Source organism: Acomys minous, assembly GCF_964271855.1.
Source record: "Acomys minous genome assembly, chromosome: 8".
Classification (NCBI taxonomy): domain Eukaryota; kingdom Metazoa; phylum Chordata; class Mammalia; order Rodentia; family Muridae; genus Acomys; species Acomys minous.
Genome location: NC_140489.1, coordinates 20,181,656 through 20,199,212, shown reverse-complemented (window position 1 = coordinate 20,199,212; position 17,557 = coordinate 20,181,656). Strand labels below are relative to the sequence as shown.

Here is a 17,557-nt window from a genome sequence, read left to right as displayed (position 1 = left end):
AAAATAAGAGCAACGACTCAAAGCTACTAAAATATGTCTATGGATGTTTAATAACTGACGGTGTAAATGATGCTTAAAATTATAAAAACATGGCTTTTGAAAAGCTTGATTTAATATGAGTGTGGTGTACATGCCTGGAATTCCAGCACTAAGAAGGCTAAGTAAGGGGCTCTAGAGTTCAAGGCCATCCTAGGATATAGAGTGAGACCCTGCAGAGACAGAGATTGGAGATGGGGGGTGGTTGAGTGAGGGGGTCAGATTGGCTGAGAAAGATTTAAGTTAGGCCCCAAATCATGGTCCATAAGCTTTATTGGCTCCTCAATATCAGAACGAAAATCTAGCCGGGTGTGGTGGTGCATGCCTTTAATCCCAGCACTCGAGAGGCAGAGGCAGGCTGATAGTTGTGAGTTCAAGGCCAGCCTGATGTTCAGAGCAAGTCAAGGGAAGCCAAGGCTAACACAGAAAGACCCTGTCTCAAAAAATCAAAAACAAACAAACAAACCAAACCAACCAACCAAAACAAAACAACAACAACAAACAAAAACAGAATGAAAATCTAAACCTCACCGTGGCACATGTGCCCTCCTTAGTCCAGACAGCTTCACCAGTGTTCCAACATTCACAGCTACTGGGAATTTCCAAATACGCTGTGAGCCAATCTTACCTGGCCACAGAGCCAAAGCTGTCATCATTATTCTTACAATAATCATTGTTTTGAGAAAATATTATGTATTATAGGCTGGCTTTGAGCGTGCTGTACAGTCAAGGAGGCTCTCCCAAGTGCTGGGATTACAGGCCTACACGACTATCTTGGCTCTCTCTGTCTCTGTCTCTGTCTCTGTCTCTGTCTCTGTCTCTGCCTTCTCTCTCTCTCTCTCTCTCTCTCTCTCTCTCTCTCTCTCTCTCTCTCTCTCTCTCACGTTCTCTCCTCCCTCTCTTGCTCCCTCTTTCTCTCTCCCCCTGTTCCTCTCTCCCTCTCTCCTTCCATCCTTTCCTTTCCTTCCTTCTTTTCCTTTCCTACAACCATATTCTAAAAACCTATTTTTTCTGTCACACACTGCTGTGCTTAAGTATTTAATCCATTGGATGATGGTGTGTTCAGGAATGTTAGGGTCCGTGTTGGGATCTTGTAGAGCCAGCCTGCTCGTACGTATCTAAGAAGTCTGTAAAGAAGGACTGACTAGATAGAGTTCCGTGCATGTGGGGGCTTTGCGGACTTCCTGCAGCTCTGAACTGTAGAGTCAGGTCTATGCTGCCACTTGCAGACCTGCATTCCTCTCAGGTCATGCAAGGTACACCAAGCTTCATCATTCTTGGCTTTTATTCTGGGGGGGAAAAAAAGCAGAAAGGTCAAGTTTTTCAGTAAAGCAATTTTATGTGTTTGACAAGACTCCAGCTGTTGCTCAGGCTCCAGCAAAGCTAACGATGCTTTCAAGTTAGATTCTTTAATTACTTTTCCATTCTCTGTTCTCTTTAGCAGGTTTTCTCCTGACTAATCACAAAATTACAGGGGCTGAGTAGTGACTTAGACTCCAGAGAAATGGATCATGGCCTGAGTCAACCAACATTTCCTGAATTTCTAATTACGTATAAAAAACTAAAGGTGTAGAAATTTCAGGAGTACACAGGGTTGACGTGCTTGCATTCTGGGGAACAGAGGCTAATGCATGCCCAGATGCTCACAATAATGTTAAATACGGTAAGAGAGAAGATCAGCAGCATAAAGGAAAGACTGTAAGGAAGATATGAGGATACCCTGGCCTTGGAGGCTGGGGAGGACTTCCTGGAGACTGGGGAGGACTTCCTGGAAGTCTCCGTCCTGAAGCAGAGCACGGAGCGCACTAACAAAACATGCCCGCTTCAGTAAGCCGTGTGAGATTTCTAATGGTACGTTACCAAATGCCTTCTTTTTCCATGGTTTTTAGGCAGCTTGGATTTTGAAAGCACGAGCACTGACTGAAATGGTGTACATAGATGAAATTGATGTGGCTCAGGAAGGGATTGCGGAAATGATCCTGGATGAAAATGCTATTGCCCAGGTTCCACGTAAGTATTCCTTCTTCAGTTAGGTTAAAGGAGGAGTATAGCACACAAGAGGGATATGTGTGCATGTATGTTCTTCTGTTTTGTATAAACACATACATAATGGGATTGCCGTAGAATCCAAGCCAGGCTCCTGGTATGCATAGTATTAGAGGTTAGCTGTGTATGGTGGCTTGCTGCTAATTCATTAGTTGCTAAGACTTTCTTTTCCTCGTTGACTTGCTAAAACATGTAAATTCTAGACATAATCATTTATTTGGAGACATCTTTATGAGACGTAATTAACTTTTGAGTGTAGAACCATTTAAACTTTAAAGCATGCTAGTTTTGAATCTGAACGCAAGCTCTGCTAATAGGGTGACCTGTGAACTTGATTCCTCGAGCCTCTGGTAAATGGCTTAGTACCAAACCTACCTTAGAGACCCTGTGAAGACCAAATGATAGCATGCTCACTTGCCAGAACACAGTCAAGAGTGGAGTCCTGTGAGAATTCTAAGTGCTTGTGAGAAAATACCAAGAAAACAAGACAAGAGTCTTGTGCCCTCAGTTTCTTCAAAACACAGAACTGCTCCTGGGCTGTGTGTTTGTGTCCTCCCAGGTGTGGCGGAGAGTCTGAAGTCGGCTTCAGCTGTTGCTACTCATGCGCCTCTATGGAAAAACGTGTGTGTGGGTAGTCCTTGACGTCGAACATTTCACTCATGGGATTGTTCTTAGCCTCAGAATATAAGTTGTCTGATGCTCTGAATAAAATTGGCTACCGCAGGGGTCTTCAATCGGCCTCAGTTTTAGGTGCCGCCCTATCAGGTTCATTCTGCCAACTCTAGTGGTCAACAGGCACTGAAGACGAGCCTCAAACACATTTCCTCAAAGCAGTTCCTACTAGTAATGCCTTCTTTCCCAGGCCAGTCCAAGCCTGAAAATTGTATCACTGAGAGTTTCTAGAAAGCTATAAGTAATACACAAATTGATTGTCATCCCATCTTGTAGGCCCTGGGACGTCTTTGAAGCTCCCTGGAACTAACCAGACGGGAGGACAGAGTCAAGCTGTCAGGTCTGTATTTTAGGTTTATTCCTCTGCCTCCAAATCCTGATCAATCCTTAGCTGATCTTGTTTGTGCTATAACAACTGTTGATCTCCACAGGCCAATCACTCAAGCGGGAAGACCCATTACGGGTTTCCTGAGGCCCAGCACACAGAGTGGGAGGCCAGGGACAATGGAACAGGCCATCAGAACACCCAGAACTGCCTACACAGCACGACCTATCACCAGCTCATCTGGAAGATTTGTCAGAGTGGGGACGGTAGGTTCTTGTATTACCCAAGTAATTTTATGCTTCACTGGAATGACAGTAGAAAATTAAAAGGAAATTTTGAAGTAATTCTTCTTGCCTTATAATTTTTATAATCTATTATAATCTTTATGCATAAGAATCTCTATTGATGTTTCAAAAGAAAGTTCAATTTCTTGTTCTCTTTCTTTTCTCTCGCAGGCTTCCATGCTTACAAGTCCTGATGGACCATTTATAAATTTATCTAGACTGAATTTAAGGAAATATTCCCAGAAACCTAAGTTGGCAAAGGTATGTGCTTCAAAAAATTCTAAGCTATGAGGTAATGATAGATGACACAACCTCATGATGATTGTAGTTAGTGTAGCAACATGTAAAAATCGTATCTTTTTCTTGAATTAAGTACAGTTGACCAGAAATAAGTGTATAAATAATAATTATAGGAAAATCTTTTCCTCTGGGTAACAACCATAACTTATAACTAAGAAAGTGGAAAGGCAGTGTCATCTTTGTAGAATGAAGCTTGAAGTTGTCTGTATGTTTATGTGTTTGTTTTTCAGCTTGGACTAAATAATTTTCAACTCTTTTGTTCTTTCTTTCTTTCTTTTTTCTTTTTTTTTTTTTCTGGTTTTAGAGACAGGGTTTCTCTGTGTAGCCTTGACTGTCCTGGACTCGCTTTTGTAGACCAGGCTGGCCTCGAACTCACAGTGATCCGCCTGCCTCTTAATTTTCAACTCTTGTATGATTTAAGGACTGTCAAAAGGATGGAAAATAAATGGATGCTTAATTAGTAACTAACTAGGCCCTCAGCATTGCTCAAGCCAGAAAGCAGCCAACATGGCAACTACCTCAATAATTCTTACTACTCAGAGAATTCCCTTAAATTAAAGAGAAAATTGGGTGCGGAGTGAGCAAGTGGATAAGGGGGCAGAATGGAGGAGAGTGGAAAAGAGAAAAAGAAAGTAGAGAAATTAAAAACAAAAGTAGAAAGGAAAATGTCCAGGATTTTCCAGTATGAGAAACTAGGGTATATGTGGGGTGGGGCTTGGGAGACCCTGCTCAGTTGTTAAAGTGCTTACTTCACAAGTGTGAGGGCCTGAGTTCACTCCCAGGGGCAACATGGAGAGCTGGTTATGGGCCAGTCAGATGGATCAGAGGCAAGGCAACAACACTAGCCCTATTGACCTGATTCCCAGGACCCACATGGTAGGAGAAACCTGACTACCCTATGTTATCTTCTGATCTCTTTATGTGTGCTGTGACATGCATGTGTATGTGTGTATGCATGCATATGTTCACACACACACACACACACACACACACACACACACAGAAATAATGTTTTTAAAAAGCTGGGTATGGTAGTGTGATGCTTACTTTTAATTACCAACTTGGCACAATCTAGAATCTCCTAAGAGGAGAGTCTTAGTGAGGAAATATTTACATCAGGTTGACTTATGGGTCTATATGGGATTGTTTGGCTTGTCAATTGATGTAGGAAGACCCAACCAGCCCCTTATGGGCAGCACCATTCCTTAGGCATGGGGTCCTTGACAGAATGGGAGAAGAGATAGCTCGCTGAGAACAAGCAAGGAGCCCTGTGTTTGTTTGCTTGTTTATTTTCTACTCTTGACTGTGGACCTGCTGTTGTTCAGTTCTTGCCCCAGCTTTCCTGCAATCATTCACTTAACCTGAACACGTAAGTCAGATAAATGCCCCTCTTCCCTGACTTGCTTTTTGTTAGAGTATGTTATCACATAACAGAAATGAAGGTAGAATTATGTGGCCTGCAGGCCAGCCAGCCTAGCTTAATCAACGATGAGCCCCAGGCTAGTGAGAAACTGTCTTTAAAAAAACAATCTGGGACTGGAGAGATGGCTCAGTGGTTAAGATTGCCTGCTGCGCAGTCCTGAGGACTGGAGTTTGGATTCCAGCACCCACCTAACAAGCTGAGTGTCCCACTCACACGTGTAACCACAGTTCTGAGGTGGGTGGAGACAGGAGGATTGCTAGGGCTCTTTGGCTTCCTTCCTAGTCAAGAAAAACATGAATCCCAAGTTGTGGGATCGGAGTCTCTGCTCAGAGGAACAGGTAGATTAGAACTCCTGATGCTTTCCTTGGGCCTCTGTGTGCAAACAGGCATGTTTCTCCCCCCCCCCCCACACCTCCAAGTACACATCACACACAAATATATCTTTGGGGAAAAGAAAAACCAAGGTGGGGGTGCTTGATTAGGAACAACAGCCTAGGTTATTCTCTGGCTGGCTTCCACAAAACCAAAATGTCCCTAAAAGCAAAATGAAATAAAACACCCCCACCCCCAAATTTTTTGGTTGGGAATAGCTTGGAATTGAACTCTAACCCAAAAAACTCAGTGTAAAAGTCTGAGAACTTCGTGTAGAGTGCTGAGTTCACTCCTCATCGCTGACATTCTGGGGTCAGCAGGGGTGGAACGCCCTGGCAGCAAACTAGGGAACACTATGACGTCTTCTGTCCATCTCTCACCATACGAGTCACTGGCGCTCACTAGACTGTAAAGTTTTACTCTGTTCTCTTCATCAAAGGCGAGCACTAACGAGTAGGTTCCCTTACTTGAGGTGACTGGCTGGCCAGTTTTTAATGCAGCCAACGGAGACAATTTCTACAGTTACACTATAGTAATCCAGAGCAGGCCTGGTATATGTTCTAGGTTTGGCTGAACTAGATTTCTTGGGTTTCTTTAGTGTGCTGTAAAAATGTCACCAAGTTTTCCCCTTTGGCCCCCAACTTTCCTTGTCTCATTAGGACTTCTCTATGTGAGGAGATGTCTGTGGTGATGCTCACACGTTGCTGCCGCTTGGGTGCCGGGAAAGCCATGGTAGCTGTACTTTTAGGTTTTTATTTTTCAATACGAAGGGAAGGCTTGCCATATGTGGGTTTTAGTTGTTGTCTGGTTTTGATGACTGCTCTTTTCAGGCCAGCACCTCACTGTGTAATGCAGGATGGCCCAGAACTCCTGCTCTGCCCACCTCAGCCTCCTGGGTGCTCAGTGTATCACCATGCTTGACACATCTTTTTTCTTTCTTCTTTTGTTGCTGTACTGGAGATCACATCTTGGGTCTTATTCAGTCTTTCTTGCCTACCCTCCCTCCCTCCTCCTCCCTCCTTCCCCTTCCGTTCTTCCTTTTATGCCCTCTCTCTCTCCTTCCAGTCCCTTCCCTTTCTTCTTTTGTTGAGATAGTGTGTAATGATAGTCCAGGCTTACCCCTCCGCCGCCCCCCCCCCCCCCCCCCCCGCATCAAAGTAGTTGGGCTTACAAGTCTGTGCCATCAGGCCTGAATTCTTTTTTATTTCTGTTGCTCCATGTCTTCTTTGTTAATATGCGAGATCTCCCAGTGTCACTAATAAGTGTTAAACACTGCATTCCAGACATAGGGTAGTAGAACCAAAAAGTCACCCATTAATACTTACTTAGATGAGTGGGATAAGCATTGAAAATCACACCTTTCCACCCTGGTTGGAGAGCAGAGTCATCTGGAAGCTTCACAGAGTGTAACGGGGGACGTCTCCACCTTCCCTACCTCCTGGTGTCTGATTTGATTAGTCCAGCCTGGGGCCCCCTGTGTGATTCCAATCTTCACTTGGACTGTATAGCTCTCGTCTAAGAAACCCAAGGAGATGGCCTTGAAAATTAATTAGCAAGTTACAATGTGGTGGTGAATGCCTTTAATCCCAGAACTCTAGAGGCAGGTGCAGGCTGACCTCTTCAGTTCAAGGCTAGCTTGGTCAATAGAATGAGTTCCAGGACAGTCAGCGTTACATAGAGAAACCCTGTCTCAAACCAAATGAACAAACAAAAATTAAGCAGAAAATTCAGCTTAACACATATTCTATATTGTTTCAGAAGGAATACCCAATTTCCCACATGTCAAAGTTAAATGATAATCCTTATAATACAGAGTACAAATAGGATGAAACATTCATGACAATCATAAGTCTTTAGGGAATAAAATGAACTTCTTTTGTCTTGTTCTAATAAAATAATGCATATAACATAAAGGAAAAAAGGTTCAGCTTTTTAAACTTTCCAGTTTATTGTCTCTAAAAACAGGGGTCCATTATGAGTTGCAGAATTTTAAAATGGCTCATTATGACAAATGACAGTCACATTTATTACTTAGTCATACTTACTAGCACTTTAGAGATCCTGGGTTTTTGAGCCAACCAAGTTTTGAGTTTTTATATAATAATAACTTAAAATAAACTGAGTGTATTTTGACATTTTTCTTCTCCAGGCTTTATTTGAATATATTTTTCACCATGAAAATGATGTTAAGATGGTAAGTGATGAATTCATGCTCTTTTATTTCATTGTAATTTTTCAGACTTCGGGGCTTTAGATTTTGAGATGTTCTATTTCTTTCCTTAAAAACAAATGAAATCATTAAAAATCAGAAGAACTGAAAGTTTTAGTTTCAGTGAAGATGTTTGTATAAATTAAGAAGTGATTAAGAATAAAGCCTGGTTCATAGATTGTGTAGCTCTTGCTAAAGGGCAAGATAACGTAGAATACCATATGCCTGTTAAAATGTATTCTTTATGCTAATATTATTACTGATCCATTTTTCTTCAGACCACAAAATATTAGAAATTTTCTAACACGCATATCTGCCTTCTTCTGCCCCTCGGGGCCATGAAGACTTCTGATACATAAAAGTAGGAAGATTAGCATAAGGCGTGTAACTCACCACCTAGCTTCAGCTTTCAAGGTAACGTCTCACTGACAGACTCTGAGGTGGTGACTTTCAATGTAAATGAGAGGAAACCTCACAAAGTTTTTAAGTCAAATAAAGTCAATTCTTTAATATCTGAAGCCTTTCCCCCATTTTCTTTGTTTCTTTGTTTTGTTGTTTTTTTGTTGTTGTTTTGTTTTGTTGAGACAGGATTTCTGTGTGTAGTCTTGGCTGTCCTAGAACTCACTCCATAAACCAGGCTGTCCTCAAACTCAGAGATCTGGCTGCTTCTGCCTCCAGAGTGCCAGAATTAAAGGCGTGTGCCACCTCCACCTCCACCCCCCCCCCATTTTCTTATTAGATCAGTAAAAACACTATGTTCACATGTGCAGTGTTCAGGAAAATACCTTCCTCGGTTGTTTTTTTCTGTGTGTCTGGCACACAGAATGTACTGGGAAAGCTAATGAAAACGTGACACTGCAGCTGCTTCTGCAAGCCGTCCATTCTCACTGGGGAAATAAAATTGACGTAAACTGTCGCTGGGTGTGGAGGAGTACACCCACGATCACAGCACTCAAGAGGCTGGCACAGGAAAGTCGGGAGTTTAAGACAAGTCTGGGCTACTGAGTTAGACCATGTGTGAAAAACAAAAGCAAACAAGAGTTGATTGCCAGACTGAAGGTATGGCCAAGGGAGTGCTTAGAGGGTGCTTGACGCTGGCAAACATCCAAGTGAGCAGGCTTTCATGAGACCGAGGCAAAAGACATGGAGAAACCCTGAGCAGAGGATGAGAGCTAGAGAAGACTTCTCTCGAAAACCGAGGGCACCAAAAAGACAGGCTAGAGCAGTGAGTGGACTTGATGATAGATTTGATGTGGGGGCAGAGGAGGAAGGAGACAGCAGTCGGAGGTACCACCGGAGGCTGCCGTGAGGACGATAGCCTTGCTAGCAGGCATGGGACATGAGGGACGTTCATCAGTTTATAAAGCTGCATGATTGACTCAGTTTGGCATTTGAAATGACAGAGGCCTCTATGTGGAGACACCATTGCATTGACTGAGGAATAGGGCATGCATCTGAGAGCCTAGGCTGGCTACAGAGAATGTGGGACTCGTGTGTGATGAAGAGGTCATGTGCGTGGTCACATAGGGGACAGAGGAGTCTAAGACAGTCCCATAAGAAACCATGCACATTTCTGTAAACAGAACCCAGTGGGTTTGTTTACTGTCAGGCTCATAGAGGCTTCTAGTGGGATGATATGTAACACTGCCTGAATCTCTAACTCCTAAATTTGTCACAAATCTGGTTTTAGACAGTTTTGTTTTGTTTTGTTTGTTTCTGGAAACAGGATCTCACCATGTAGCCCAGACTGGCCTTGACTCTTACTCCACCTGCCTCTGCCTCTGCCCACCAAGTGCTAGGATTATAGGTGCAAGCCACCACGTTTGGCTTTATACTCGGGGTTTGTTTGTTTGTTTGTTTGTTTAAAATTAATTCCTTTACTGAGAGGGCATCTGTTCTTTTGTCCCGTGTCACTTTGAGGGACAGAGCATGCCAGCTACTGCTTCAGTCCTGAGATCAAGGGCAGAGGAAGGCAGGCCGTCCCAAGCCTTTGCCCTCTATGTTTGTATTGGCAGACTCCATTCTCATTGACCTAGAAATAGAAATGCAGAAGGGCCTCTCTTCCTTAAGTACCTGTGTAATTTCATAGCCATGGCTGTGTAGGTTTGTGCTACATTTCCAAAATGAGAGTCTCCAGGGAGGCGGAGACTCTGCTGTTTTTCTGGACTCCACGGGCAGTGCTGGTGCCCAGTGGTGACTGGGAACCGCTGCTGTAGAATGTATTCTGAAATTATAGAAGTGCTAGAAAACACTTATTCAAACGTAGGAAATAGAGTTGAGGACCCTTGGCAGCATCAGAAAGCCTGAGTTCCGTATAACAACCTCACCAGGGAAGGTAGTTCATTAAAAGAAATCAGTGAATTAATAGAAAAAAAAAACCCGTAGCAAAACGACCTTTAAATACATCCCAGGAACAAGAAAATGATGTGAAATCTTAATGGGAACCTGAGTCTCTATTTGTGATTTCATAAGATTATGTTGATGAAGACTGACTTAATATATTCAAACCAAGCAGATAGTGCTGAGCAGACTGTGAGACGTGGCAGCAGGTCATTTTGATTCATTACATGACAACGGAGGAAGCTTGTTTAGGGTTGTCCTTTTAGACATGGGGTCAATGAAATAACAAAGCTTAAGCTAGAGCTAGGGAGCTGCCCCAGAAATGCACTTGCCTTACAAGTGCAAGAACCCAAGTTTAATCCTGGTGGCGTGTGTTTATAATCGTAGTGCTGGGGAGTGGGGATGAGCAGATTCCTCGGGGCTTGTGGGCCAGCCTAGCCTAATAGGTGAGCCAGCCTGGAGACCCAGTCTCAATAAAAAGTTAGCTGGCTCTGGAGGAATGACACGCAGGTTGCCCTTTGGCTTCCACATGCATGTACACATGCACATCAGTACATGTACACACATACATACACACACACACACACACAGAGTTCAACAATCAAACTACTTCATGGGTTACATTTGTGAAACAATTGCAAAGGCAAGAAATTGGCTGCTTCTCATATACAATTTCTATATAGTGGGCAGAAGGGAAAATATATCTATAGGGTGATTTTAAATATTGCTTGTCATATTTAAAAGGATTATCTGAATTTTTAAGAAAGCTTTTTTTCTGGCATATATGTGGTATGTATATGGATGTTTATATGTATGTGGGCACACATGTATGTTTTTCCATGTGCATGCAAATGCATGGAGGCCTGCTGTTGTTATCAAATATCTTCCTTAATCACAGTGTACCATATATATCGAGGCCGAGTCTCTCTAAACCTGGAGCTTGTTACTTCAGCTACTAGTCTAGGATACTAAGAGTGTCCCTGTCTTTGCCCCCCCCCCCCTGCCTCCTTGTTGCCCTGTGCTCTGGGATAGCAGGCAACTCACCACACACCCTTGGTGAAGTCTAGGGATTCAAACTCCTGGTCAGGAGGGGTTTACCTGCAGGCACTTTCCCAGCCCTCAGAGGGCTTCCTACGGACATAGAAATGACCAGGGACAGACAGTTTGGGGAATAGCAAGAAGCAGGGGCAGTAGAGATGCATTTTCTTGCCAACAAGAAATGTAAAATAAAGGACTTTAGGATGCTTAGTGGGAATGTCAAATTATTACAAATTGTAGATAATGTTGCGAAGGGTACAATTTAGAAAATAGAATGATAACAGAAGCAGATAGCCGTAAACACATTTGCTTAATTTCTTCTCTCATTTCAGTTCCTAAAGAAAAATCAGGGAAAATGGCAGTATTTGCAATGATCATTATAGTATTAGACATAATAGCAAACATATTTGAAAAACAACACGAATGCTTGGTGCTGCAGAGCACAGTTGATAAATTATCATGAAGAGCAAGATGGACTTCTCATGTAGCCATTAAAACGATAATTACCAAAATCATGGAAACTACAAATCTTTGTTTTATATAATGTTAAATCAGAAGTATTCATTCAGAATGTTAAATAGAGTTACAGCTAAATATACACGCACAGATACTTTAGGCATACTTGGCTGTATCTCTTGAGAATAGATTTAGTATGTCTTCCTTCCGTGTGACTTGAATGCCCACAGTGCACCAGCCACTTGGATTCCCACAGTATAGAAAGCATCCTGACCTCCCAGCACCACTGGAGATTCTCATTTCCTATTGTCTTTTCAAATTTTTCATAAGTTTCCTGATTAAATAGCAACCTTTGGCTTATATATTAGCTATACATTAAGAACCCTCTGTAAATGTAAGTGCTCCTAATTGGGCCCTCGTCATATTCATGTGCTAGTCACTCTAGCGTAGAACATTCAGGGAGGTAGCTTGTTTTTGTTTGTATTTAGTGAAAAGTACGAGCTCCATCTCCTGTTTGCACTTATGGAATGACAGGCTTATTCCTAAAACATATAATTAGTGAAGCCCTTGCGTTGGTCCTGTGGTTGGTGGAGGATGCTGGGCAGACAGCTGTCTGACTGTTTTCTCCTCTCACCAGCTTGCATGCTCTCACACACATACTTATTTATGCACAGTGCTCTTTGGAGAAGACACTCACATTAAAATGTCATTTTAGATTTTATCACAAATATTATTTACCAAAAAGGATTTAGATAATGAGTTCAAACAGGGCATTAAAAAAAAACTTTTATATATTTTCAGCTTTAACTGGGAAAAGAAAAAAGAAGGGAGGGCTCTGTTTTTTTAGCATACTAATGAAATCAGAGCTGCTTTTGTATGTACTACTTTGGATGACCTTCAAAATTTTCACAAGTATTTTGCATAAATGTATGGCATATTATAGGTAAATATCAAGAACTGTGAAGTGGCATTTAAATACTGAGAAAGTAAAACTAACCTTTGATGTGACAATATATTTCTGTCTCTGTGCTCCTATTTGGGGACATTATTGACAAAACTAAAGTGACGTGTGGGTCTGCGATTTTATATCTTTCTGTTGATAGAGAGACCACTAGAGGTAACTATTAAGAGTACTGTGAACTATTCTTGAACTGTTTTCCACACCAGTCAGAAGCAAGGACTCTAGTTAATGCCCTGAGCAAGTCATCTTCAAGTGCCTCTTGTAGGCTTTGATCTTTTTAAAAGCTGACTTTGGGGTTCTATAATGCCTCTACTTCCCTTCCAGCCCATCTACCCTAGATAAGAGAGAAAGGAGGTAAATAGGGACAGTGGAAATAGACCTTTTTGGACTCAGTTCCTTGGGGAGATCCCACTCTTCATCATCAGAATTCCAGCAGCAGGAACAAGAGGCAGTGGGAGCAACAGCAAACACAGCAGCCTCTTCTAAGTGGAGCGATGAACAGCCAAGTGATGAAAAGCAATGCAAAATCCCGTGCTCTTTGTTATTTGGACTATTTCTACTCTCCCATAGTCCATACAGAATATTTATCAACTGGCAAAGACCATGCCCCCACAAGAGACAGTTCCTTTTCTAGTGGGCAAATATCATGTGCCCTCACACAAATCTGTTTCACATCTGATACTTAGGATCAAAACAAAAACATGTTTACATCTACTACAGCTTCTTGTGAGCACAGTGACATTCCAGAATATCAGAGATGGAAAGAAGGTGTATTAGCTTCTTTTCTGTTCTTATGACTGAGACAATTTAGAGAAGAAAGAGTTTATTCTGGCCTAAGGTTCCAGAGAGTTGATAGGAGGCAGCAGGCAGGCAAGGGAGCTGGAATAGGATGCTGAGAACTCACATCTTGAAATGCAAGCACAAAGCAGAGAGAGCAACTGGAAATGGCATGAATCTTTAAGCTTTCAAAGCAGCCCTCTAGTGACATATTTCCTCCAGCAAGGCCACACCTTCTAAACTTCCTCAGACTGTGCAACCATCGGAAGCCAAGTGTTCAAGTACATGAACAGTCTCATTCAAACAACCACAAGGGGTGTTCCCCCTCAGGGAGCGCAGAGGCCTTCAGGACTCATCACAAGTATTCTTGTCTATTAATCCCAAGCCTGCGTGTAAATAACAATTGCTAAGATGTAACTGTTTCCTACCATTTTTATTATCTAGGCAGACTATATTTCCCTTAATGGGGTTTACAGGAACATCTGGTTCCTCCATACTAGACTTGATTCTGGATTGTAACTGAAGGCAAACTCGGTCACCCGTCATAAGCATGCATCTGACCTTAGGAAGTCAGGGCACATAAGAAGCTTTTCCTTAAAAAGTAGAAGGTCTGTTTATATGTTTGTGACTGTGATATGTTTGCTGGGAAGGGTCTTAATAAAGACTGAGTCACAGTTAACATACGCAGATCTATACACTGCAAGCCTGAACAGAGCGCTCTGAACAGTTTCCTGCTGTTGCAGAGATAATGCCCCTCGAAGTCATACTTCTCCCTCATCTTTTGTCTTCACCTTATTTCTAGCTAGAGGGGGAAAGAAAAACATGCACATGAAAGCATAGTCATATGCAGCTTGTTTTTAATTTCCATAGCATTCAAGTAGAGATGTTGATTTTTTTTTTTTTAGGTCCATTAGAAGCTCAGCGTGGTGACATCATTCCTGGATAAGTAGTTTGCATATTTAGAGGTCTCCCCTGGAGCAAGAGAGATAAAGGACACGTGGAAAAGTAATTAATTTGCAATAGGAGGTTGAGGGGAGTTTTCTGGCATTGATTTCAGAAGAGAGCTGATATTAAAGAGGACAGTAATAGGGGATGCGTCTTGAGATAATAGAATACAATACCCAAGTGTTGCTTTAATGGAACTGTTGGCTATCCTGGTTATACTGACACTGACTCCAGAAAGAAACAGTTCCAACAGTGAGAAGACAAGAATTAAAAATCAGAATTCTCATATAAGTAATAACTCCAATTCTAATCACTGAATCTTTATAGACCTTTTAAGATTTCTGTGAACTTCAACTTTGTGTAAAGGCTTGCTCCCCTTGTTCCTTTGTCAAAAGGCTTTCGACTTCCTCTCCAGAAGAATCCCAATTCTTTATTGATTATCCCTTGTGTGACCATGTAAAAACACTGGAAGGAAAAAGATAAAACCATGAAATTAGTGGTGGATAGATGGCTCAGGGGTTAAGAGCATACAGCTCCTGCTGATGACCCAGCAAGAGTTCTGGTCCCAGCACCCACAACTGGAGTTGTACACCACCTATAATTCCAAGTCCAGGGGCTCTGATGTCTCTGACCACTGCAGATACTAGAAGGTAAAGTGATGTCAGAGTGATTGAGTTGTGGTCATTGAAGGCAGCAGTTACCCGAATACTCAGACGTCTTTGCTCCTTCTTTGTAATCCCATTCTTCAAAAACCCCTTTCTTTCTTGTTCTGAATTCACGTCTGTGCTCCCTGGTTTGGAGGTTATAGGTAAATGCACCCAGCGTTTTGTGGCAGCTGGGGATCTGAAAACATGTCTTCATGCCTGCACAGCAAGCACTTCACCCACTAAGGCCTGATCCCCAGGCTCTAAAGCAAACTGATACTTCATTTCTCCTCTGGTGTGACTAGAGTCTGAACCCAGGATTAGCCATTGATGTGATACAAATACTCTACCCTGAGCAATGGCCCCTACCCTTCCAAATCCCCTTTCTATCTGCTTACCTGCCCCTTCCCTTTCTCTACATCTGTGTTTAAAATGGGGACGATCACTGGATCCATCTTACATGCAGAACGCTTGACATCACTGAATTTTGAGGCATTTTGAATCTTTAGAGAGTAGATACAAATTAGGAAGAGTGTAAAATTCTAGTGTTTTACATTTCAGTTTTGTGCCTTGTCTATTGAAACTGTGTTCTGATGCATTGTGCATCTGCCTCCCTGCAATCAGTGTCTCCAGCTTGTGTGCTGTCAGAGCTATGGCCTGGAACTGATTATGGAGGGGAAATTGGTGGGGCCATCTGGAAACTTGGGCAACACGAGTTTTATCTAATTTCTAATACATGTTTTGATGGATGCTAATTATCTAGTTTATTTCATTCTTTATCCTCCTGCCTGTTTGCTGTTAGAAAAGAAAATCATAATTGAAAATGAATTGTTTTCAAAGGCTTTGGATTTGGCGTCCCTTTCCACGGAGCATGCTCAGTACAAGGACTGGTGGTGGAAAGTACAGATTGGAAAATGTTACTACAGGTAAAAAAAAAAATCTTCATTATCTGTGAAAGTCTTAAAAGTGTAAATATTTTTATGTTATAAAACATGGTAATGAAACAAAGACAACTTGGGCTTATTTGAACAAACATTTCTGAACAATCATGTGACAACAGTTAGGAGCTGGTGTCCTGAGAACGTGTCACAGAAGGAAGCCAAGGCTGGAGTTTGGTTGTGATTTTCACCAGGAGCTGGTTTGTGACAAACCTGGGACTGGAGCCCACTGTGGTCACATGAGTTTGTCCTCCTGGCTCTCAATTCCTCGCTTACACAAATGTGTCACATCGGTAGGGCTCCTTACAGATAGGAACCGGCTTGCTGGACCTTACGTCATCTCTTAAGGCTCATGACACCTGCAGGTGGCCGCTCATTTGAGAAAGGCTGAGCCTCCCCGGTGTGAAGCTGGTTGTCTAAAGTTATAGGGCTGAGATGTGATACAGCAAGAATTTCAGCTCCATTTTCTGGCTCTGATTGTCTTAGTAATACTTCATTTCTTTAGTTCAGACAGAATGGCCCTGTGTAGCCCAGGCTGGCCTTGCCCTCCTCATCTTTCTGCCTCAGTCTTTGGAGTGAGGATTACCACCCAGTCTGCTCCTGTCCCATCCATAGTCCTAATTGTTTTTCTAGGACCCAAATATCTCCAGATGTGCTTAGTGTTTAAATACATTTGAAACAAGCTAAGAGGTCAGCAAAGTTGTAACTAATTTCATATTTGGCAACATGTAGGATCTGAAACTCGCTGCTGATATTCAGAAAATTTAGAACTTTCAGAAAAAATGGGAAGGAGGAGCATTCATATTTTATAATGGTAAATTGGTTTTTATTTTCACAACTCAAGCTTGGCTTTGGTTATTGTGAGCACCATCAACATCTGTAGACTAGCTCTGAGAGAAAAAGAAGGCAAATGGCCTGAAAGCGCTTCTCACTGCCACGGAGATTAAGATTACTTTCTATGTAGACATCTCACATAGAACTCTGAATTGCTTTTTTTCTCACTGACAAATTGAAAAGTATTTTGTACCAAAAGATAATGTGAGATCATTATAACATTAAAATCTTATGAGTTTAATTCTTAAAGACAGTTTTAACATCTTGAGCTTCTATCCAGAACCTTCAGACATGGTTAATAATTAAAGGGAAGCATCACTCAGACTCTCCTGCCCAGCATGATGCCATTTATATGATCATGCCGTCATCGAATGAGTGCATCTTGGCATATTAAAGATTGTTCTGTCTCTCAGAACATCTTTGCTGTGTACTCACTTGTACATTCATCCACTTAGCCAAATATTTAGTGAGCAACTGCTCTCAAATAGGATCACAAAGATTTCTTAGATTGTTCGCACTTTCAGATGAGTATTATGGTTCCCATTACTGTGGAAGCAGGGGCGGAGCACACTGGGTAGCCAGTGGAAGACCTTGCCATGTCCACTGCTGAGATCAAGTTTGCCTTACTAGAGGATCAGCCTGATGCTGACTTCAGCCTCTTTGTTCCTGACCTAAGTTCTACATCTGCACTCTGCATGTCCCTCTCCTACTACCCAACCCACTCCAGTGCCCCAATTCTGGACGTTTTATTATCAGATGGTTTATTACTGCAATGGTTCTCAGTCTAATGCTGTGACCCTTTAATACAGTTCCTCATGTTGTGGTGACCCCCCAACCATAAAATTATTTCCATCGCTACTTCATAACTATAATTTTACTACTGTTATGAATTGAAATATAAATATCTGATATTTATCATGACCCACGCGTTGAGAGTCACCGACTGACTTCTGAGCT

At 42.2% G+C, this 17,557-nt stretch overlaps 1 protein-coding gene across 1 annotated transcript in view; it reads left to right on the top strand.

Moving 5' to 3' along the window:
* TTC8 (tetratricopeptide repeat domain 8) overlaps positions 1 to 17,557 on the top strand; it is a 56,929-nt gene that overhangs the window by 16,468 nt on the left and 22,904 nt on the right. The window contains exons 2-7 of the mRNA XM_084792991.1: positions 1,926 to 2,046; positions 3,031 to 3,094; positions 3,186 to 3,345; positions 3,535 to 3,624; positions 7,608 to 7,652; positions 15,669 to 15,754. Coding sequence (XP_084649117.1) covers positions 1,926 to 2,046; positions 3,031 to 3,094; positions 3,186 to 3,345; positions 3,535 to 3,624; positions 7,608 to 7,652; positions 15,669 to 15,754 — 566 coding nt within the window. The remainder of the gene's footprint in view (positions 1 to 1,925; positions 2,047 to 3,030; positions 3,095 to 3,185; positions 3,346 to 3,534; positions 3,625 to 7,607; positions 7,653 to 15,668; positions 15,755 to 17,557) is intronic.